Source organism: Eulemur rufifrons, chromosome 2, assembly GCF_041146395.1.
Source record: "Eulemur rufifrons isolate Redbay chromosome 2, OSU_ERuf_1, whole genome shotgun sequence".
NCBI lineage: Eukaryota > Metazoa > Chordata > Mammalia > Primates > Lemuridae > Eulemur > Eulemur rufifrons.
Window position 1 is genome coordinate 35,734,370 of NC_090984.1, and position 24,173 is coordinate 35,758,542.

At 36.8% G+C, this 24,173-nt stretch overlaps 1 protein-coding gene across 5 annotated transcripts in view; it reads left to right on the forward strand.

Moving 5' to 3' along the window:
* Window positions 1–19,660, forward strand: part of SLTM (SAFB like transcription modulator) — a 43,077-nt gene extending 23,417 nt beyond the window's left edge. Inside the window, exons 6-21 of one of the 5 annotated variants that reach the window (XM_069483364.1) lie at window positions 445–472; window positions 1,797–2,265; window positions 2,889–2,938; window positions 5,235–5,353; window positions 7,585–7,734; window positions 7,971–8,074; window positions 8,169–8,335; window positions 8,814–8,899; window positions 9,108–9,271; window positions 11,687–11,867; window positions 12,595–12,719; window positions 13,537–13,707; window positions 14,244–14,558; window positions 14,673–14,817; window positions 16,478–16,638; window positions 18,606–19,660. In XM_069483364.1, the coding sequence (XP_069339465.1) occupies window positions 445–472; window positions 1,797–2,265; window positions 2,889–2,938; window positions 5,235–5,353; window positions 7,585–7,734; window positions 7,971–8,074; window positions 8,169–8,335; window positions 8,814–8,899; window positions 9,108–9,271; window positions 11,687–11,867; window positions 12,595–12,719; window positions 13,537–13,707; window positions 14,244–14,558; window positions 14,673–14,817; window positions 16,478–16,638; window positions 18,606–18,714 (2,544 nt within the window). In that variant the 3' untranslated portion in view covers window positions 18,715–19,660. The remainder of the gene's footprint in view (window positions 1–444; window positions 473–1,796; window positions 2,266–2,888; window positions 2,939–5,234; window positions 5,354–7,584; window positions 7,735–7,970; window positions 8,075–8,168; window positions 8,336–8,813; window positions 8,900–9,107; window positions 9,272–11,686; window positions 11,868–12,594; window positions 12,720–13,536; window positions 13,708–14,243; window positions 14,559–14,672; window positions 14,818–16,477; window positions 16,639–18,605) is intronic. The other 4 variants (XM_069483374.1, XM_069483383.1, XM_069483399.1 and 1 more) reach the window with 4 other exon arrangements.
* The last annotated feature ends 4,513 nt before the right edge of the window (window positions 19,661–24,173 follow it).

The following is a 24,173-nucleotide window of genomic DNA, read 5'->3' on the forward strand; positions in this document are numbered from 1 at the left end:
CATTCAAACTCTTGAAAGTATATGTCTACAGGTTACACTTTCTGGTATTATTTTGATAATATGCCCTAAGAGTACCTGTGAACTGAGGGACATAAAATACATAATCAGGTCAGTCTTTTTATTGGCAGCTCCTTGATATGAGTAAGAGTTGGATTATAGAAACTAAGTTTTTAATACTGAAACTAAATAATACAGCTTGTTCTTGATCCGATTTTTGACAGATTTACCTGTTTCTTTTCTAAAATTGTGCATACCAGACTTGTGCCACACATCTCTAAACGGGCTCAGATTCTGATTGGAATATCCTATTTATTTGTTAGTGATAGGTATCCCTAATTAATATTATTAAATTATCTACCAATTTAACTTGACTGATTCTGTACTATTACTAAAAACTAGTTTTATGTGAATTCATTTTACATTTGATTATTCTTTGAATTTCAGGATGGTGAGGAAGAAGAAAATGAGAAAGGTATGTTTGATGCTAAGTAGAGTTTAAAAACTGCTGACTTTTAGAAAAACAGTAAATTGTATGAAAATAAAGTATTCCTTATTTGAAACCTTATTTTTGAAATGAGTTTATTTTCCAATTTATCTATTTAGTGAACTAAGTGTCTTAATTTTATTTTTCAATTGATTTTAATTTTCTTTTGAACACTTAAGATATGTTCTATCTTAATGGTACATATCAGTTACTGTAGTGGGCAATGCTTTTTTTTTTTTTTTTTTTTTTTTTAGTTAACCCAATTTTAATTTTATTTTTAAAATAACTTCTAGCGTACGGTAAGTTGATTAAATCCTTGAGACTGACACTGCAGTAACTCATACATGCTTATTGGAGTCCCAATGCTTAACACACAATGAATTTTACAACTGGTCCTAAAAATAGTGAATGACCAGGAAACTGACTTTGTGTTTGCTGCTTAGAGAAACTTTCAGACAGTTTTAGTGGTTTAGGAAAGCTGTCTCATCCAATACAATTACAGGGACAACAGTAGCAATATATGCGGTCGGTATGAGGTTGTGGAAGAGCTTTTGGACAGAAGTCAAAGGATCCTACTGTGGACTGGAAAGGACATGGAGCAGGGTTCTAAGCAAGGCAGAATAAAAGGACTGGAACCAAGGATGAAGTAAGCCACTGACTGAAAATCTCACGTGCCTGAAGCCTTTCTATTTTGGGGGACGCAAGACATCTTTGAAAATGGTCATTGCAGACTGACTGGACAGGATGAAGACTGGAATGCTATGGAGCAGGAGCATCTTCGGAGCCTTCTGTAGCAGTTTTCCACACGATTCTGGACTACTCAAGCACTGAAGAGTGAAAAAGATGGGCCCCTGAAATACTCTGAAGACTGATTGATATCCTCAGACTGTGACCTTTCAAGAAGTCACCATGAGAGTTCTGAAGGTCACAAGGGTGAAATCCCAAGATGTTATGAACATTGAAGAACAAATCTGCACACTTATCACTGTCCCATGGAGGAAAAAAAAATCTTCCATATGCTATTAACTTATAATGATAAATGAAGAGCTGGGATCTTCAGGATGGAACCATTTTCTCACTATTGTTGTTTGGTGTTTGTATGTAGCGATCATTTTTTCCATGAAGAATAAGTGATCCTGGGTAAAGGATTGTTTATGTTAGTTAATACCCTTGTGTTCTTTTTTTTTTTCCCCTAACCTTCCATCAGTGATAATAACTGGCTTTATATTTTCTAGGTCCTATTCTAGCTTATGAATATGAAATTGTTTAAACTTCTTGTTTTGCCATATTTATTCCTGTAAATTCCTCTTAGATATAGCAGGTTCTGGTGATGGTACACAAGAAGTATCTAAACCTCTTCCTTCAGAAGGGAACCTAGCTGAGGCTGATCACACAGCTCATGAAGAGATGGAAGCTAATGCGACTGTGAAAGAAGCTGAGGATGACAACATCTCGGTCACAATCCAGGCTGAAGATGCCATCACTCTGGATTTTGATGGTGATGACCTCCTAGAAACAGGTAAAAATGTGAAAATTACAGATTCTGAAGCAAGTAAGCCAAAAGATGAGCAGGACGCCATTGCACAGAGCCCGGAGAAGGAAAGCAAGGATTATGAGATGAATGCGAACCATAAAGATGGTAAGAAGGAAGACTGCGTGAAGGGTGATCCTGCCGAGAAGGAAGCCAGAGAAAGTTCTAAGAAAGCAGAATCTGGAGACAAAGAAAAGGATACTTTGAAGAAAGGGCCCTCGTCTACTGGGGCCTCTGGTCAAGCAAAGAGGTTTGTTTTTCTATGTCAGTTCTTTACGATACTGAATTCCAGCATTCAATAAGATCACTCTACATTAAGGGGGTGGCTTCAAGAACATGTACAGTAATTAGTGTCTTATGATCCTGCCTATAATATTTTTGACCGTCATAAGTTACTTTAAAAAAAAAATATCAAGATCTTCGTAATATGCAGTGTGTCCTACTGATTGCATTGTCGAATTGTCAGCATATATTTGGTTTTTTTGTTGTTTTTTGTTGTTTTTTTTTCAAATTGACAATTTTTTGTGTTTTATTTTTAAAAATCCTTGTGATGATGGTTAATGAACAACTATCAGTTCTAAGAACACACAATGAAGTCAAGTCCCAGTCCTGAAATCTGGAGAAGATGGCCATATATCCACTGAATAGAATTGTCAGAAAATCTAGATCTTCAGGCATCTTGGGGAAAATCAGTGCAAGAATCCTCAGGGAATCATTTGTTCAAATAACCTAATCTAGGCCTTTGGAATTCTTAATATGTATGAATAGCACTAGTTTGAAATATAGTCAATATCAAGCTGTTCGATTTTTTTGGGTTTTTGTTTTGTTTTGTTTTTTTGATTTCAATTTTCTTCTGGTGATTTGCCTCTTTAGCTCTTCAAAGGAATCTAAAGACAGCAAGACATCATCTAAAGATGACAAAGGTAATGGATTTTTTTCCTATTTCTTTCAGTGGTAACACTGCATATTTTCATTAAAAAGTAGTAGTTGCCTGGCAGTGTTTCGTTCGACATTTAGTCCTTAAGCATTTTATTGACACACTAGAAACTTTGGATGGCCTTTATATAAATTATGGAATTATATAGATTATAGCAAACTCTGATAGAAGCATTACTGTTTACTTATTTTGTAAACTGGTATGAGTACATTAAAAGCTCATTTGCTAGGAAACGCTTACCTGGTGTGTTCTAAGGAACTGTATTGAACATTAATAGATACTTCAGTTTCTACCGTCGTAATTTCAGAAGTATTTTATCTTTGGTTGCAGTCATTTGTAACCACTATATATCACCACAACCTTTCCCTGTTCTGTCTAGTAGGAAATGTGCTATAAATAATACTTGTGTATATTTGTGGAGTATAGTATTTAAAAGAAAATCAATCTCTAACATTTGGTTTCACTTTCTTCATTCTTTAAATCAAGACACACTTCTGTTAACATAGCCAATGTACAGTATTTTAATTCTTTAGAATTTACTTCCTAATTTGGCCTATTTTGGATTGATGTCTTATGTAAGAAAGTGATTTTATTTTAAATTCTCATAAGTTTCAAGATGCAATATTTGATTGCTTTCTGTTATAGGGAAATCTCTGGTTATCTCATGCCCGTGAGCCATAGTTTCATCTTGTACATGTGCTGTGTCTACTTGAAAAATATTTATTTTCTGCAAAAGCATTTTAAGGGAAAATATGCCATTTGGATACTGCAGAGTTTTAAAATACCTCCTGAGAATGGAAAGAAGGTTTATATGTCCTCTGTGGTTTATTAGTGTGGTTTTCTTTTTTTTTTTTTTTTGCTTTTTTTTTTTTTAAGGCTGGTCAAGTGGAGCAGTGGGAGTGGAGAAGGAACAAAGGAATCTGTAACTGGTTGTGATCAATTAGTTGTAAATACCACTGCACTCGGACCAACCTTTAGTGTGTTTTGTTGGTATATTTTAATAGTTGGAAATTATGATGATTTGATTTAGTGATTGACATTTGTAATACCCTCATCTCTTACAGTTTTGGTTAATGGATAAGATACAATAAATTTATAAAATTTTATACTTTAAATTTAGAAGCATAGTAGTCTTGCTTAAATAGTACCTTTTTTTTCATATTATTTTAAGTTGTTGTTTTATAATTAGAAAAGTACCTGGGCCCAGATGTTATTGGTGACATAAAAGTTACACAAACTTTGAGTTAAGATGTAATAAGGTAAAACAAATCCTTTGATGAATGCCCTTCTTACGAATTGGAAAATATCGACCATTAATATTTAAAATATGTGTTGTTGTCTCTCCCTGCAAGTCTCACTGAGAGTAGTTTTTCAACTGTTAACATTTGTGTCATGTGATTTTTTTTTTTTTAAAGCATTGGAAATTTTTTTCTTTCTATATAACATAACATGAAATTATAGAAATTATTCCTTTTAATTGCTTATATTCTATCTCTCTTAAAGTAAGAGTTGTTTTCCAAATAAAGTCAAATGAATGAAATTCCCCTTTTATCATGGCACATTTTGATGCAAAACACTAAAGGATGACTGAGTAGGCTTGAATTTAAGATATGACAACTCTATGAAATCATAATTTGTGTGTGGAAATAGTACAGAAATCATATTATTTAACTATTCTACAGGATTTTGAGATCTCTCATTTTAATCTTGTAGTTGTTTTGTTTTAGAATATTGGTTTTTATTGAATCCAGAATTATCCAGCTATATATAATTTCCATTTTCTCTTACCCTTTCTCTAACAGAGAATGAAGATGAACTTGTTGGTTAGTCTTTGTTTTTAACCATTTAAATTCTTGAAAAGTTTATCCCTTTGCTCTGACTTTTTCCCTCTTCCACTCCAGTTTCTCTGGATCTAAAGCCCACAACGGATGTGGCAGTTAAAGCAGTTTGTTCATTCATAAATGACCGCTTCCTGGTTGAGTGTATTCAGTGCAGTGATAGAATGTAAATTATTAAAACTTAACAGCGGAAGTCTAAGATATGTCTTCTTTGACATAAAACTCATACAATAGGAAGTATGCAAATATTCAGATTTGTTTTCTAACTAGTTATCTGTTATCTTTAACTTTAACGATAGCAAATTCATAGGATTTTGAATATAGTGAGGTCATACTATCAAAATTAAATAAAAAGATTTTACAGTTTTAAAAGAACATGGCCCTTATAATTATGCAAAAAATATGATTAAGAAATTTAAACATCTGATATTAAATCTGTTCTAGGAAGTTCAAGTAGTACTAGTGGTAGCAGTGGAAGCTCAACTAAAAATATCTGGGTTAGTGGACTTTCATCTAATACCAAAGCTGCTGATTTGAAGAACCTCTTTGGCAAATATGGAAAGGTACATTCTTTTTACCTTTTTACCCATCTTTCTAGTATCTGCATTTGAAATGGGGATTGTATTGAAACAGTATTTTGTAAAATTTTTCTAATTTCTTTTATCTCTTAGAACTGTTCAGACATAATTATTGAGTTGTGTGGTAATGGTAGATTAGGGTTAGGGGTTAAATTGGGTTTTATCTTTTAATCTCACTCTGAGCCCTGGGGATCTTTGTATTCCAAAGCTTGAAGTGAGTTTTACATCATCATGATTTTTTTTTTTTTAAGCACTGAGCATGAAGTCTAGCACACTGGTAAAGCTGATTTGGTCATCTTGAAAATATAGTTACACTAGAGTTAGGCAATGTGATATATAATTGGGGGGGTGGAAACAGATATAATCTCTGCTATCATAGAGATTCTAGTCCAGTAATGGAGAAAAATGTAAAACTGGTAAAAAATATATATATATAAACTTAAGAACTTTTCATAAGTGCTATGAAGGAAAAGTGCAGGGCGTGAAGAGACGTAAAGGAGGCTTTACTGTGGTTAGTTCATCAGGAAAAGTTTCTGTGGTAGTTAAGGGGAGACAAAGGAAGAGAAGTAGTCAAAGAATATTCAGTTAATAGCTATTGTATTGAATGGCAATTGATCTGTATCCCTTAGGGCACTCAATACTTCCTATTTACATTATAGTTTTTCATATATATTTCACTTACTCCAGTGTGAGCTCTTTGAGGGCAGGGACCTTATTTACTGTATTTTGTGTCCACATCATAGGCTTTCAAATATTTATTGAATTAATAACCAATATTGGTAAATAGCCATTAATGAATATCACAAAAATCTGTCCTGTTGATTTTAGGAGATTTTTCTCCTTTAATGAATTGCCTGAGCAGGACAAAGATTGTTGTAGGTGTCAGATATAGAACACAGAATTGTGGTTCCATGATCGACTGTTATATTTTTAATTCTGTTTTCAACAATGTGTTGTTAGAGATGTGAAAACAATATTTTAATATTGGTATTTATTAGGACTACAGCTATATAATGATACTATTCACTTGATAACAAAACCTTGAACTTAAAAATTAAATTGCTATGGGGCGAAATCAGCCATTTCTAGACTTGAAATAAAAGCTGATAGTTTCCAGCCACTCACACTTTAAATCCTCCTAAATTCCCTGTTTACCTTTTCCTGGCATTGTCTTCGTTCTTCTTTGTTCAGCACTAGATTGTTCTCTCTCTCACTTTTCTTCCCATCCATCCCTGCTCTGCTCTCTTAACTAGCCATTTTAAAGAATTGAAATTATTTTTTACTTTTGTATTGATATAAATTTTAAAAGCACATAAATGGAAGATGTTGTCTTTCAAGTTTTAGGGTATATTTTTAAGTCTGCTTTTTTACATGTGACAGGTTCTTTACTAATTTTTTTTTTTTTTTTTTTTTTTTAAAGACAGAGTCTCACTTTGTTGCCCAGGCTAGAGTGAGTGCTGTGGCATCAGCCTAGCTCACAGCAACCTCAAACTCCTGGGCTCAAGCGATCCTCCTGCCTCAGCCTCCCTAGTAGCTGGGACTACAGGCATGCGCCACTATGCCCGGCTAATTTTTCTATATATATATTTTTAGTTGTCCATATAATTTCTTTCTATTTTTAGTAGAGATGGGGTCTCGCTCTTGCTCAGGCTGGTCTCGAACTCCTGACCTTGAGCGATCCACCCGCCTCGGCCTCCCAGAGTGCTAGGATTACAGGCGTGAGCCACCGTGCCCGGCCTAATTTTTTAAATATAAGCAGCTCATTATAGGAAACTGTTAATACTTTAAAATATCCAGAAACTGATTTTTTCTCTAGGAGATTTAGGATGAGCCTATGATAGGGATATTTTGGCCAAATCCAATTTATTTGCCTTTGTTAATTATGCAAATACTTCATTGGTGTGACTAGTTGTGTTTTGGCTATATATTTGGGAGGAGAAAATAAATAAGAGAGAGAGAGTGTGTGTGTGTGTGTGTGTGTGTGTGTGTGTGTGTGTCAAGTAGGTTACATTGCCTTTTGACACTTTATAACATTCCTCTGCATATTTACTAAGTAGTTATGGGTAAGGTAAATGGTAATCATAAGAATATAAGACAGAATAACATATATCCTGAATTAATATATATCCTTTAATTTGACATCTCAGTTTTGAACGTTCATCTATTTGGAAATGTGTGTAGTTGTAAAACTTCTAAAGTGCAATCTCATTTTATAGGTTCTGAGTGCAAAGGTAGTTACAAATGCTCGAAGTCCTGGGGCAAAATGCTATGGCATTGTAACTATGTCTTCCAGCACAGAGGTGTCCAGATGTATCGCACATCTTCATCGCACTGAGCTACACGGACAGCTGATTTCTGTTGAAAAAGTAAGCTTGCCTAACTGTTTGTCAAAGTGAGGTTACTTTGATGGCTACTAATTCTCAACTTCAAGATGTTAACACTGGCAGGAAGTAGAATTAGCAGTGATTTTTATGTTTTTATGAATGTTTTTTTACTTTATAATTTCTGTCTTTTCCAAATTTTCTGCCATCAAGATACTTTTAATAATCATAAAAATGTAACTTTAAAGCTTATAAGCTTTTTTCTGGTTTGAACCTTTCAGGTAAAAGGTGATCCTTCTAAGAAAGAAATGAAAAAAGAAAATGATGAAAAGAGTAGTTCACGAAGTTCTGGAGATAAAAAAAATATGAGCGATAGAAGTAGCAAGTAAGGGTTTTTGGTTTATTTGATAAGCAGATAGACTTATTTGGTACATTATGGAGTACTCATTCTATTTTCTTGTCTGGCGTGGTATGAGCAGGACACAAGCCTCTGTCAAAAAAGAAGAGAAAAGATCGTCTGAGAAATCTGAAAAAAAAGAAAGCAAGGATGCTAAGAAAACAGAAAGTAAAGATGAGACGAATGATAATGGAGCAAGTGGCCAAACTTCAGAATCAATTAAAAAAAGTGAAGAAAAGAAAAGAATAAGTATGCTATGTATCTTTCTTTTTAATCCCTTTCTAATGCATCATACCGATTAATTTTTACAGTGGGAGGGAAAACTTGAGGTTACAATCTAGATAACTGTTTAAACTTTGTTGTTAGGTGTCACTGTGGTAGAAAGGAGGTTTAGTAGGAGAAACTGTCTTCTCCTTTTCTACTCTTGGGAAACAGCTGTGTTCTTCCAGCTGCGCTCCTTTTACTGTTAAAACTGGGCTGACTTAAAATAGTCATTGATTTATAGTATTGAGTTAGGATCTTGTGGTGTCACTAAAAATATTTATATTAGTAGATTGAACTATTTAAAAAGCTGTTTGCATTTAAGTTCTCACAAAATAAGTAGGTTTTTTATTTCATGTATTGGTTTGTGAATATTTGGCTAAGAATCAGCATTTTTTACATATATGTAGTCTTTTTCAATTAAATTTTTTTTAGACATTGGTTTATCTAAATTTTATTTCCTTAGGTTCAAATAGTCCAGGACGTATGGTAATATTAGACCAAACTAAAGGAGATCATTGTAGGCCATCAAGAAGAGGACGATTTGAGAAAGTAAGTCTCTGGGAAGAATACTATTTCATCTGTTTATAAAAGAAGTTAATTCTGTTTTTCTATAAACGTTTTTGCTTCTATGCTAGAAAACCTATGAAAAAGGAAATGTTATTAATCATTTGAACTTTTTAAGTGACCAGCTATACTTGAAAAATAAAACTCTAAATTATTTTAACTTCTAGTCCTCCTCTTAAAATTTTTTCTATAGATTCATGGAAGAAGCAAGGAAAAGGAGAGAGCTAGCTTAGACAAAAAATGGGACAAAGACTACAGAAGGAAAGAGATTTTACCTTTTGAAAAGATGAAAGAACAAAGATTGAGAGAACATTTAGTTCGTTTTGAAAGACTGAGGCGAGCAATGGAACTTCGAAGGTATGAAAGGAATCTATTTTATACCTGTCTTTAAATATAGGTGCATCTTTAACATTAGTTATAAGCTAAATTTCTGGAAATTCTACTCCCACAGAAAACTGTTTGCCACTTTAAAGAAATACAGTAGTATCTAATGATTTCTTAAGTTTGCATAGCACTTTGTAATTTACAAAGTACTTTTCTATCTGTTATCTCCAGCTCAACAGTTCTATAAGATTAGGCATGCCCATTATGTAGCTGAAAAAATGGAGGCCCAGAGAGGCTACATGACTCTTCCAATGCTACATGGCTAATGAGTGGCAGAGTCGGGACTCAGACCCAAGCCTTCTGACTCCAAGTCCAATGCTCTTTCCTCTACTCCAAAATTGCTGCCATTAAAAAAACAAAAAAACCCAAACCGAAACAAAAAAACCCTATGATTTTAAAGGAAAAATTGATTTTGAGGTGAGATAGTTTGAAAGTAAGATGCAATGTTCAAATACTGTGTTGAAATTTTAAAAACAAATTTAGCAAAAATTCATTGTTGTTTGGATTGGTGCCCAAGTGAAGGAAGATTTGCCCTCTGGTATTCAAACTCTATCCCAAAGTAAGCATTCTCTTTAAAACAAACAAAGTGAAAACATAGAAAAAACCAAGATGTTTCTATTTTTAGTGGCAATACCTCAACAGTTCATCATAAGTGCCTGTTTACTTTTGTGTATCAATTTTTGGATGCCACTTAAAATATTCTTCAGAATGTGTTTTATAGTATATTTTTTCAAATGTTAACCTGTCTTGTCCAGAGAACACTTTAATCATGGAATTTCATCTATTCATTCACAAGAGTGAGTGGAACTACAGGAGATACTTATGGCAACTTAGATAATACTGTATGATGATTGCCATACAACTTTACTAAAAGGATAGAATCCTTGCAGCACTCGAAACCCATTTCCCCTTTTTAAAGATGAAATCCCAGTGTGCTTAGCTTCCCAATTATTTAGTTGACAACAGATTGGGAGGAGAGGGGGTTCTCAAACCTGTCAGGCCAGCATCCTTCTTATATAAACAATGTTGCTCTGCCCTCTTTGTTCTCCTGCGGTGAAATTGATGTATAACATACCTGCCTATACAAATAATTTCCCAAAAATTGATACAATGATTCAATTGTAATATAAAGGAGAAATAAAAGTAATTTATAATAAAACATATATTCCAGATGTGAATGCTTAGGCATGACTCTAGAAGACTTAATGAAGCAGTCCCCTGTTTGCATTCCTATTTAGACTCACTGAGAATGTGACAGCTACAAATACAAACTGATATTGGTATGTTGTATAGGTGAGTCAAATGCTAGGCATGGTGTTGACATTATGGCATGATTTCTGAAATGGGGAGCAACTCTTGGTAAAGTTCTCAAAAAAGTATAATTTTCCCTCTGTTTACATGGAGTTGCATTATTAGAAATTTTATTGTATATAAATCCCTACCACAGCAAACAAGCCTAGCGCTTATTAAAAATAGAGTTAAGTTCTAGACTCAGATGTTATTTTTTCAAGGTGTTTTGTTGTTTTTTAATGACATGGATGCCCATTGAGGCATTTGAAAAGTGTGAGTAGTATTAGATAGTTTTTGTTGTGTAGGACTACCCTGACAATTTCATGCATCATGTTTAGATTCCTTGGTCCCTACCCACTAAATGCTAGTATCAGCCCCATAATCATTGTGATAATTAAAAATACTCCATCTGTTTCCATAGTAGTGCTGACCCATTGAGAACCATTGGGTTGCTAGAGGAAAACATGCTGATAGACCAAAAAAAGTACACTGACCGCCTTAGAGTGAGGAAATGACAGAAACACTGCTAAAAGTCTAATACAATGACATAATTCAGTTCAGCAAACAATTGAATTCTGACTCAGAAAAGCATACCCGGAGCCATGTATTATGGGCCGGTAAGCACTCCAAAAGAGCCCTTAAGGGCACCATTTTGTTATATGTAGAATTTGCTATAATTGATGTTCATGGTTGTGATCCGAAGTCATCAAAATAAAGTATATACCTCGTTTAAGGACAGAATATATAATAAGGACATTGGAAGTTTTTCTATCAAAAACAATTAATAGAAGTTATAATTTTGTAAATTCATATACATAGAATATCTCCTTTCAACCTGTCAATTAATGGGCTATTATTACAGTGATTTTTATTTAAACAGGAATCATCTATAAGGCAACTAACAATCTTATAAATACATAACTACTGGAATCTGTTTAAAGTTTCATTTTGAGTTCTCTTTCCAATTACATTAAAACTACTTAGATTGAGTTGAAGTTTAAAATTGCCAACCTGAAGGAAGAATTCAAATTCAACAGCTATTCTCTTTCACCCAGTGCTAGCATAATTTAAGTATTTCTAAATACTGATTTTTGTTAGACGAAGAGAGATTGCAGAAAGAGAGCGTCGAGAGCGAGAACGCATTAGAATAATTCGTGAACGGGAAGAACGGGAACGCTTACAGAGAGAGAGAGAGCGCCTAGAAATTGAAAGGCAAAAACTAGAGAGAGAGAGAATGGAACGCGAACGCTTGGAAAGGGAACGCATTCGTATTGAACAGGTGCAGTCAGAAAATCTTTTCATCTTAAATAACTCACCTTTTTCAAACACTGTCATTTTTGCCCTAAAATTTGCTTTACTTGTCGTAAAGCTTCTGTAGAATGAGTTTAGCTAACGATCATTTAAGTATCCCTGAAAGATAACAATGAATTAGATACTAGTTAAAAATACGTTTAGTAGTGACTTTATTCTAGATAATTAGTAATAACTCTAGCTCTGCAATATCATGGCAGCCTAATAGTCTGAGCATAGGACTATGAGTCCAGAGTAGTTGTAATCCAGGCTCTGTCACTATCCCAGTCTTAGAAAATAATAACTATTTCCTTACATATTTTAGTGGGAATGATTTCTCAAGGCTGGAAGGAAATAATGCCTCTCTTTGCAGAATTGCAACTCAGGGTTTTAAGGCACTTAGTCTCCATACATATCGAGAACTATATTTCTAGTTCCCATTAGGTGCTTTTGTTTTAGTCAAGTAATGAAACAAAACTGACCTTCCCAAATACTTGCCACCTTTCACATCCAATCCCTGTTATTTCTAATGTTGCAGAACAATAGCCATAGCCTAGATTATTGAAGTCACATTTATTTATTTGTCCCAGGTGTGTGTTTTGCCTGGTGCTTGCCTATGCAGTGTCTTAATGGCAAGATTAAAACAAGGTTGCACATGTACTTAACTTCTGTTTTCATTTTGCATTGGTTGGTTCTTCCTTCTGTGTTGTCTGAAGGAACGTCGTAAGGAAGCTGAACGGATTGCCCGAGAGCGAGAGGAACTCAGAAGGCAACAGCAGCAGCTTCGTTATGAACAAGAAAAAAGGAATTCTTTGAAACGCCCACGTGATGTAGATCATAGGTAGTTGCTTACTTTCTTCTTTATAGTTACACTTGATATCTTATTCCCGTCAAGCTGAGACTAGAGAAGTAGGAAGTCTGGGCTCCAGTCACTGGGAGGGGAGATCACAGTACTGGCATAGACCTGGTGCATTGTCAAGTAGGAACAGTCTGCTCTTCTTTCCTTTTCCCTCTTTCTGACACCAGATTTAATCATGACTGGAAATACATTGTCATAGTAGGCTCCAATGATGGTTCACAAACTTAGAACCATTTTGAAAGTTCTTATGGGACAGTGCAGATAGTGCAAAAATGGAAGCCATAAACTTGGGAAGACTGAAATCTAGGTTCTCTTGTGTGTTTGCATTCATGCTTCTTAATAGACTTAAAAATACAAATATATCCATTTGATTTTTTATGAGATTCAGTTGATTGTGTGGAGAAATAGATGGAATAAATGATTTGTGCTTGGCACTTAGCTCTCTGACCTTTTCCAAAATTGAGGATAACTGAAGAGGTTGTAGACTGCTGGTTAGAATTTTATTATAAAATGGTTTCAAGTATTTTATCTTATTTGTCTTTCCCATGTAATAATTTTGAAACAGGCAGTTTTTCAACTACTTTTCTCTCCTGTTAAATTCCTCTAACACTATATGACTTTACATAATTTAACCATTAATTCTTTGCTAGCTGGTACTCCTAACCGAATGTGTTGTGTCTTGAGTTTATTAGCCCTCTTGTGTTCACAGTTCTAACATGTGGTATGTATGACTCCAAGTAAGTATTGTTTGATTATTGTAAAACTAATTTATATAAATGAGCAAATATTTCTCTTCAAGGCGAGATGATCCTTACTGGAGCGAGAATAAAAAGTTGTCTCTAGATACAGATGCACGATTCAGCCATGGATCTGACTACTCTCGCCAACAGAACAGATTTAATGACTTTGATCATCGAGAGAGGGGCAGATTTCCTGAAAGTTCCGCAGTACAGTCTTCATCTTTTGAAAGGTAGATAGAGATGTTGAAAAATTGTTATATTTAGTATATGAGCCTTGTGAGTGATAATTCTGGTTCTCCATTAAAATCTTAATTAAGAAGTACAGATCAGAACTGAACGTTCAGAACAAATTATATGTTTGGTTTTTGTTTTTGTTAATGGAAATTCAGTGTGCAGAATTAATTAAATAGGCCACCATAACAAGGTTAGGTTGGATTTATCTTCTTACCTTTAAAACTGAGTGGGAGTATTGTTCACTTTGGATGTGTCTCATCTGTTATGAACAGTGAAATATCCTGCGGGTAGGTAATGGCTTGATGTATGTCATTTCTCCTGGATGCTAAAAAAATCAATCTTCATGCCAGGTATTTAGCTCAGTTTAAAAGAAAATGAGTTGTTATAATCAGTAACTGTAGCTCTTTTGGTGGCTTTGCCTTAGGTTCATTTTTACAGATGGTATCATCATTACAGGCTACGCAAAAATAGTTAAGAATTGAGATCAAGTAAGTACTTCTTTGGACCTATGTTCTTTGTTTCTAATCACTAGGAGGGAACGCTTTGTCGGTCAAAGTGAAGGGAAAAAGGCACGACCTACTGCACGAAGAGAAGATCCAAGCTTTGAAAGGTATCCCAAAAATTTCAGTGACTCCCGAAGAAATGAGCCTCCGCCACCAAGAAATGAACTTAGAGAATCCGACAGGCGAGAAGTGCGAGGGGAGCGAGATGAAAGGAGAACAGTGATCATTCATGACAGGCCTGATATCACTCACCCTAGACATCCTCGGGAAGCAGGGCCCAATCCTTCTAGACCAACTACCTGGAAAAGCGAAGGAGGCATGTCCGCTGACAAACGGGAAACAAGGTATTCGTGTACTTTCTAATGCCTCCCTAGTGGTATATAATGCGTTTGGGTAAAAAAAAAAAAATGATTGTAATAAAGTTTTGGTCATGTATGTTTTTGTGTTTTGTGTCACAGAGTTGAAAGGCCAGAACGATCTGGAAGAGAAGTATCAGGACACAGCGTGAGAGGCGCTCCCCCTGGGAGTCGCAGTAATGCATCCGGCTACGGAAGCAGAGAAGGAGACAGAGGAGTCATCACAGACCGAGCAAGTGGAGCACAGGTAAATGCTGAGCAAGGTTTACTGTCCACTCTTTAGGCATTGACTTAGAGGACTTAGGAGCTACTGTGTAGATACAGTATCGTTTAATGTGGCCTACATTAGCTTGGAATGCTGTCAGTACTTGAACATTGGTAATTCAAAGATGTAGGATGCTAGCCTTGAAATATTTCATTTTTATTAAACTTCCTATTGAAATTTAAGAATTGTTATATTTTGTAAATGAGTCTTCCTAATGATGGCTTTGGTTTTACTTCTTTTTAAGAAATTGAGGCTTTCCAACTGGATCAGAAATCTTTGGCCCCTATTTGTGTTTCTGTTTCACTTTTTCCTTTTTTTTAAAAAAATATTCTTTCTCTCCTACCTCATGGAGTAGCTTAAAGTGTAGAATTGAAATAAAACTTTTGTCTATTTTTTGTCCTCTTATTTCTAAAGGTAGGTGAGTGGAATGTTTTATATTTTTTAATTACTTTTTGTCTTGTGACACTTTACTGGCTTGAACATTTTGTAGGTTTAATGAGCTGGACAGAGAAAATTATCTTCATCTCTTAGTAACTCAAATGAGCAAACACCTTTTGCCTAATTTAAAATCATTCTACTGATAAAAAAAAAAAAAACTGGTGATGTGGGTTGACAGTGAGCACAGATAGAATATACTTTTATAAATTATATACCAAAGAGAATTCTGAAATGTGTGTGTCTCCATTGTACAATGGTGCTTTGTTTTGCATTTGAATACATAGTAGGTTTCATAGCAGCATTTTTGACCAGAAGATTTTTTAATCTCTTGGCATTCCAGCTAATATTGCTATACACTCTTCATTTATGAAACAGATTTGGGCCTGATGGCTATATGTAAGTTTTAATGTTTCTAATAAGTAGAAATGTTTGATAGATAAGTTCTGTTTGTCAGTTTATTGAAGTATTTACTCTGAAGAGAACTTTTAAGACTGAGTATATAATCCAGATATTCTGCCTATTTAAAGTAAAATTTAAGGAAGTCTCATAGACTCACCTCCTGCATTCAGATGTTCTTTTAGAAAAGGTGCCTAAGGAGGAGATCTTGTATCCTCCCTTGAAAATTCTCTTTTTCATAATTTTAGTGTATAAGTTGTTCTGTCCATATTATATCTATGCCTCTCTGTGAGGTACCTTCAGCTTTATTTCCTGTAGGCTAAATATCACAACCCTTGACTCTTCCCTTAGATCCTTAGTTCCATGGCTTTTGCTTCCTTATGTTCACTGCTGTGTTTCTCATAGTCATGGATGCACCTGGTCAGAGCCACAGCACCAACTAGTACTATAGAAAATGAGAGGGACAACTCCTGTTTCTGTGTGCTGTGTGCATGTTGTCCCGACAGGTTGGTCATATGCCCCACCCTGGTTTGTCTTAAGGTTTTGACCACTGGCTGTGCCTTCTTACTTATATATAGATCCAAACATTTGAAACACTCCAGGGTCAAAAAGTGCTTGCGTGTTAGAAGGTATAGAAATAGGAATTAAAGTACTGAATCATTTCCCCCATACCCTACCTTGAAGCATGGATACATACCTTCTCACTACAAAATAGATGGAAACTCCTTTCGTAAATTGTCCTGAGACTGGGGTGGACATTTAAACTAAAGTAGTGTCATGACTGTGCATTTAATATGCTATTCTTTAGCACTATCCTGAAGAACGGCACGTGGTTGAACGCCATGGACGAGACACAAGTGGACCAAGGAAAGAGTGGCATGGCCCTCCTTCTCAAGGGCCTAGCTATCATGAAGCAAGACGAATGGGCGATGGCCGGGCGGGAGCAGGCATGATAACACAACATTCAAGGTAAATAGCTAATCAGTCAAGGCTTGTTTTTGTTTTTTTTTTCCTAACATACAACCAAACCTTTGTAATTTCCTTTAAAGGTCTTTATAGTTTCTGAGAGATTGGATTGTGACTAGTGAAAACACCATGTCTGCCTGAACGTTTCCCTGTGTTAACTCAAAATCTCCAAGAGATCGTATGCAGGGCAGTTGATATTAATTTGTTAGTTTGTATTCCTCATTATAAATTAACTGATTGGCATTCCGGCCAGTCTGTCTACATATAGGTGTGTGTGCGTGTGTGTCAGAATCCAGCGGATAATGAACATTGACCTCATGTTGGCACATCGTCTTGTCCACTGCCTAGCATTCCTGACATTCTTAGAAAGGAAGAAACTGAAAGTGTTCTGTTTCCTCCCCTTTTAAAGAACTCTTCAAGCCAAAGGCTGCTCATGCGCTGAGCTATATTTTATCTTTACACCAACATCCGATGTGGCCCTTCAGCCGGCAAGTCTTCAGGCTCCGTCTCTCCATGTCCTCCTTTCCTGCCCACTCCCATCTCTTAGAGAGTGGCTTGGCTCAGTGACCCAAGTCACTGCTATCCTGTTGGTCACTTCTGCCACCAAACAGTGTTTTACTTGTGCCTGCGTAGCCTTATCACTCATTCTGTCTGGTTTTTAAAGGTCACCAATGACTTTTTTTGCTGATAAGTATAGATTCCTTTGTTTTCCTTCGTTCTCAGGCTCCTTGGTAGTGAAGCACTGTTTCACACTGTTGGCTTTTCCTTACTTAGAAGCAGTCTCCTTTTTTTATGGCACCATCATTTCCTTTCTGCCTCTGTGATTGCCTTTGCTGGCTCCTGCCCATGGCTGAGCTTTAGACACTGTTCTTTCTTTTCAGCTCTGTGTTGCTATCTCCATGTAATGCCTTGCTGGCTCTGTGAATTCAAGGTCACAGGCAAACCCATTCCTCTCCTTTTCACACCTTCATGTTCCTTTGTTGCTTCCACCTTCTCTTAATTTGCCACCTCCCATCTGGAAGAACATGGGCCTCATCTTTATCTTTCCTCCTCCCTAACATGAATTTCTAAGTGTGCTTCCATTTTTTTTTTTTTTTAATGTTTCTAATAGCTATCCCTTCTTCATTTAGGGTTATATCTGATCTTCCCAAATCATCCTTTTCTTGTTCCCTTGTTCACACTATTTCTAAATTGTACTGTTGGAACACTCATTTTGTTAATACCATTTATTTGCTCCGAAACCACAAGCAGCTTCTCTAGGTGATGGGCTGTAAACCCATATTGCTCAGCCTGGCATTCAGACATTTTCATAATCTGGTTTCATTGTACCTAAACCATTTCACCATGGATTTTTATCTCCCAGTTTTGCTATAGGATTTTTTTTTTGAGTGAGTCTGTTTTTTCTGTGTCACTAGTATCTGCTCTGTTGCATTATACATAAAGATTCTAGAGATATTTGTTGAATGACTTCCAGTGATTCAGGTTCCCAAGCTGTAGTGTGCAGCACAATCAGGTCCCAGCCGTAGCATTTCTCTTTCAGTGGTCTGGGGTGGAGGTTGCGAGTTTCTGTTTCTACCAAACTGCAAGTAGGTGCTGTTGCTGCTGACCTGGGCTCCGCATCTTAAGATCACTACTGTAGTCCATTCATGTGCACACATGGTCTCAAATGGCACATGAAGAAGAGGGGCTTTGAAGTGAGATTGCCCAAGTTCAAATCTCTGCTCAACCATTTGTTAGCTGTGTGGCCTTGGACAAGTTACTCAACCTCCAGATCTCAGTTTCTTCATCAGTAAAGTGGGATTAACAATGGTACACACTTCACAGGACTGTTGAAAAGAGTAAATGATTGAATGTAGTAATAGATAAAGCACCAAGAATAGTGCCTGGTAAATGGTAAGTGCTATGTAGGTATTCTCTGTGGTTATTTGTTCTTTGTTCTCTGACATTGTTTTCTTTTAAACTTTTTCCAGTAATGCCTCCCCAATTAATAGAATTGTACAGATCAGTGGCAATTCCATGCCAAGAGGAAGTGGCTCCGGATTTAAGCCATTTAAGAGTGGACCTCCACGACGATTCTGAAAATGAGCTCTTCACCATGGTTTTAAGATAATTTATTGAAATCTCCTGTAAACTTTACTTGACTACTTATGAAGAGGACCTCTGACTTGCTTGAGAGTTCTGTCAGACCTTTTTTTTTCTTTTTTAAAATTTAACATGATTGCTTTTCTCAATTTTGGAGAAGATGTTTCAATAGTTTTGTTGTAACTTTTAATAGTTTTGTGTATCATTCAACTTTTTTTCTTGCAGCACCAAGACACATTTGAAAAGATTGGGACTGAACCGTTTTGTTTAAGCTGTGTGAGTATAAAGAGTAGTTGCAGCTGCGTGGTAGTGGTTTCATTTGCAGCCTTAGCTCTGTGGTGTCTGGCTGTAGACTGACTTCTTGTCACCGAGCAATTTCAGCCTCTATTTTGAAGGCTGTTTAAGCTTAAAAAGTCTGCTGTCTAATTTTTAGAAAATAAGATTGTTCCTTGCATTTCTGAGTATTATGTAACCTATTTTTGCAGAAGGTACTGTTACATTAAGTGCATCTGTGTATCCTGGTTTAAAAAAAAATGTAATCTTTTTTGAAATAAACCTTCATATTCTGTATAGTTGCTAAAGTGTTGAGAACCTTTTTAATTGTAAAATGAGAACCGATTTTCAGTTTAGTGTAGCAGCACACTTGTTCAGGTTTGCATGGTATGAAACCAAATAGTTAATGAAACCTTGGCCATGAGGTTTGTTTCACAAGGTTCTTAGACTGAGTTGTGCAGGTAAGTGCACTTTTAGGTAATCTGCACTGTTTGATGGGTAAATTCCATCTCTGGGAATTGTGTGGCTATTAATGTTTCCATGTTCCCAACTATGTTGAGAAGTGGAAAAAACCCAGGTTCTAGATTGGTGAATCAGTTGGGTTTTGTAAATACTTGTATGTGGGAAGACATTGTTGTCTTTTTGTGAAAATAAAAATCCACACCTGGAAGTGTATGTGTCTTTGTTTCCAGCTTTTGGGGTGTTAGTCCTCCAGTCCTTTCTGGAGTTAAACCCAAAGTCATGAGTTAGGCATAGAGCTACAAAGGCAGCCTGTTGGTCTTTGCTCCTAGGAAGTACATCTAGCTTTGGCTCTTCACCTCAGTACCTGGGCAGCACACGCTGTTGATGTGTTGGAGACTTACGGCATTTTTTTTAAAGGCATCTTTTCTAGGTAAAATCTGAACACCACCACTTTCATAAAAGCTTCTCATGTGCCTTCATATGTATCAGTGACAAATGATGCAAATGGTCTAGATTCTTGGTAAATTCAGCCATCTGTACGCCTGTACAAAGTGAAAATTGGGCCAAGGGCTCACTCTGAGGCCAGTCCTTTGATGTAAGGAGGAATCTTTATAGAAGTTCTTCTAAATATTGGTCCCTGGGTGGGTGTGGTCATGCCTGTGAGATGGCTCAGACTTCTGCGTGCTGTGGGCAACTAGGGTACTCTGGTCTTTGGCCCTTTGGGGAACTAGCATTTTGGGTACTCCTGTGGATTCCATAGCCTTTTCTGTCATTCTTGGCCCTACAACTGTGGGAGCACGTGGGGTGGAGTGGGGGCCAGGAGGTCTACTTCTTCATTTCCTGACCCCCAACACTTTGTAGAATAGTACAAGAGAAGCCTCAGTATACGTAGGGTGAACTAACTCTAGCTTCAGCCCTGCCTGTTTGTGACCTTGAGTTACTATGTCACTTCTCATTATGTCATTGTGTTTCTTCATTTTTAGAATGGGACTATACTTCTTACAAGGGATTATCATACAGTTGCTAACATTGGCTAAGCACTTTATATGTTAGGCAATGTGCTATACATTTTAAGTGCATTTGCTTGGTTAATATTCAGCAGAATCTTACTGGCCATAGGTAGAATTCCTCACCTGCCCATTTTTCAGTTGGGAATCTAAGAAGTAATTTGCTCTTAGAAAATCAGATCATTGACTTGTTTCAGTTTTTTTCCTACACTACAGACGCCATAGGTAATTATTTTTCCTCACGTTGCCATGGTTATAGCTTTCTGAAGTTCAGAAATTTTGGCATTGAGGTTGAGAATAACCTTCAAGGTTCAGGGATCTGGCTGGCTCAGAGTCAATCACGAAAATCAGATTTAGACATTTTGCAAAGGGTGATGGGCTCCTCAGAGCCAAGAGAAAGGAGGAAAACTTGTTATTCCCCATGTACTTGAGGAGCAATCCAAATGTTTCACCACAATGTAGAAGGAAGGTTTCAGTGATTTCGAAGCAATAGCCAACTCACAATAGTTCAAGAAAGATAAGAGCCAGTCTTAATTTTCAACAAGATACTGCAACTTAAGTTTGGGCAAGTTGCTGCAGTCAGAAACTACACCAGCCAAAAATAATTGTAAAAGAAAATGAAAAGCTTAGGGATTACTTGGAAAAGATTCCCAAGCTCTTAAATACATGAAGTAATGAAAAATATTTTTAAAAACCCTCTGCCTGTATCTGTATGCCTTGCTAGATTGTCACTTAACTCAGTTGCTGCATACTTAACTCAGTCCCAACAGATAATGAATCCTTACTGAAAAAATTGTTCAATTTTTTTGCATTTTTTATAAAGCATCTCATCTAATCCACTCCTTACCTAAAGATGAATCTCTTCAAATACCTCCAACAAATGCTTAATCAGCACTTCTCTCAAGCACCCCACGTTTAACATATACAGTTACCCCCACAAAGTAATCCTTGCAAATAGTCACTATCTTCAAGTCAGCAAGGCTGCCATAGATCACTTCTCTTTCCTACATTCCTTAAAGTACACCACTCAACAAATACTGCTTATTTTTACCCAAAACAAATTGTTTTCTGAAATCCTTAAGTGCTTCCTACAGATAAGCTTCTGTCTTTTCTTTCTTTCTCCCTTAGACTTAGCCATTCCAGCCAGGGCTAAGGGTCAGGTTTCACACTGTTCATTTTCACCTATGTATTCTGTACCAAATCACCTGTCTACATCACTACGCCTCATGTCTTTCTCTGAGACCGCCTTCTCTGCTCTAAGCCCTCCAATAGTGCTCCAACTCCTCCCCTCCTTGCTCACTTGGTTTCAGTCACTGGCCTCATCCTGTTTGTTGGACACATCCCTTCTTGGCCTTTTGCACTTGCCGATTCCTTCATCAGGAATTCCCTTCCCCAGATGCCCACATGGCTCACTTCTTCACTCGCTTCAGGTCTTTGCTAAAATGTCATTTTCTCAGTGATGGCTTCCCTGATTTTATTTAGAACTGCCACACACTTCCTTTCTCAGCATTCTCCCTCACCCTCCCCATCTGATAAATTGATAATGTCTTTTCCTACTTGAATGTAGGCTCCCAGGACAGTGGCTTTTGTCTTTTTTATTTTCACTGCTGTGTCCCCAGCACCTGGCACTTAGTAGCCACTCAATAAATATTCGATGAGTGAATAACCACCTGGAGGATTCAGAATTTTTTATAGGAGGGGCCCTTAAGGGCAGCAATCTGGTTGGAATAGGGGTGCCTGGGCTGTCTTGAAATTGCATTGGTGTGGCAAACGCACTTTTAAGATTGAATACTTAATTGAGCCACCCCTTGGTGTGGCCACCAGTAAGAAATGGGATTGTTTTAGAGACGGGCTGCCAAGACCATCGATCGAAGCCTGGGGCTCGCGCTTTGCAGGGAAGTGCCTGTCTCAGGCATAAACATTAGCCGCGAAGATGTCTTTGCTCCAGCTCCTCCTGCTCACCAAGCATATGGTTTGTTTCCCACCTGGATTTGCCAACAGGGTTAGGAAGTGAGTATGATATCTGCTCAATAGTTAAATTTTCATCAGTTTAAAGCTCAAGCAATGGACAGATACAGTTTTCTTAATAAGTTTCTAGTGATATCCATCAAAATATACAAATTCATTAATTCACTTTGGGAGGCGGAGGTAGAAGGATCACTGGAGGCCAGGAGTTCGAGACCAGCCTGAGCAACATAACAAGACCTCATCTCTACAAAAAATAAATTAGCCAGACGTGGTGGTGTTTCTGAAATCCCACTTAACCTGGAAGCTGAGGTGGGGTGGAACGATCCACTCGAGTCCAGCCTGGGCAACATCATGAGAACTTGTCTTAAAAAAAATAAAGAAATTCTACATTCCTCGAGGATATAGTGACATAACACTAAAATTTCTAAACAATTTTGATAACAAAATAAGGACCTGCTTCTCTCTAACATCCTAATTTTTCTGCAGTTATCATATTACCTATTAGCTTCTTTATTAACTTTATTCCCCATGGATCTGCCATCCCTGGCCTCTGGAAAGGTAGCCTGCGAGGGTCTGTGTCACCTGATCGGTATCTCCTGACTCCCACTGAACTGCTTACTCTAAGAACAATCTAACCTTAGGTAAGATTGTGTTACAGGGAACCCTCCCAGCTGGGACAACTTGCAGGGAAGCCCAATCTAAAGACCATAGGCTTCAGAATGTGGAGGAGCAGGGGCTCAAGGGCCAGTTGTGCCATTTACTAGATGTGTACAATTGTGGGCAATTTTTCTGTATGTCCAGAATGCCATGATTGATTGACTTGGCTTAGGTGACAGGGCTATTGTAGGGATTTCGGTGGGGAGATACATGTCAAATATTGAACAAATTCTCATTATTTCTCTTGCTCTAGCAAAGTCATGTTATACTCCCTGGTTAAGGAGAAATCCTCATTTATAAAGGTCGCTGGTTAAATAGAGAATTGAACTGGTGTCACTGCTGACAGGGCAAAATCTGAGCTCTAACTGGGTGAGTTCTCAAGCCTGGGCCACACTCCTAGATTCATGGGTGCAGCCCAGGCATGTTTGCCCACCAAAAGTTCCCGCAGAGGATCCATACGTGTAGCCAGGGTTGAGAATCACCATAGAGATGAAACTCAGAGTAAGACCAAATGTTTTTACTTGCAGCTGGCAATTGTATGGGTAGTCGATTTTGATCATCACTGCTCCAATACCTGTCATTTTAGTTTTAGAAACTGCATATTTTTGCCAGTAGGATGAGGTGCTCTGACCAATACAATTTTCTGGCTAAGTGATGATCAATTTCTTTAGATAGGTGAACCACCCAGGGTAGGGGTGGAGAACCTCTACATCAGCTTGAGGAACTGTGTCCCGAGCTTTCAGAACTGTCCTGGTTGAGCTGTGAAATACTAATGTGTATTATTTAGATAAGCAATACTTTGTTTTATTTCTGTTAGGTAGAAAGTCTCCTTTGAAACGTTTTAAGGGGGTTATAGCAAGGGACCAAGATTAACATACTAGATCAAGAGTTAGAAGCTCTGGATTTTGATTCTGAAACTAGTAGCTTGGGCATATCATTTAATCTTTTGGGGTACCAGTTTATTCATAGGTTTATGGCCTTTATAATTCCTACTGGGTCTAACTTTAAAATAAAAATTCAAAATATAGGCATCTCTGATCATTTTAACCAATCATAGGAACACTAAAGGGAAAAAAATCATGTCACACA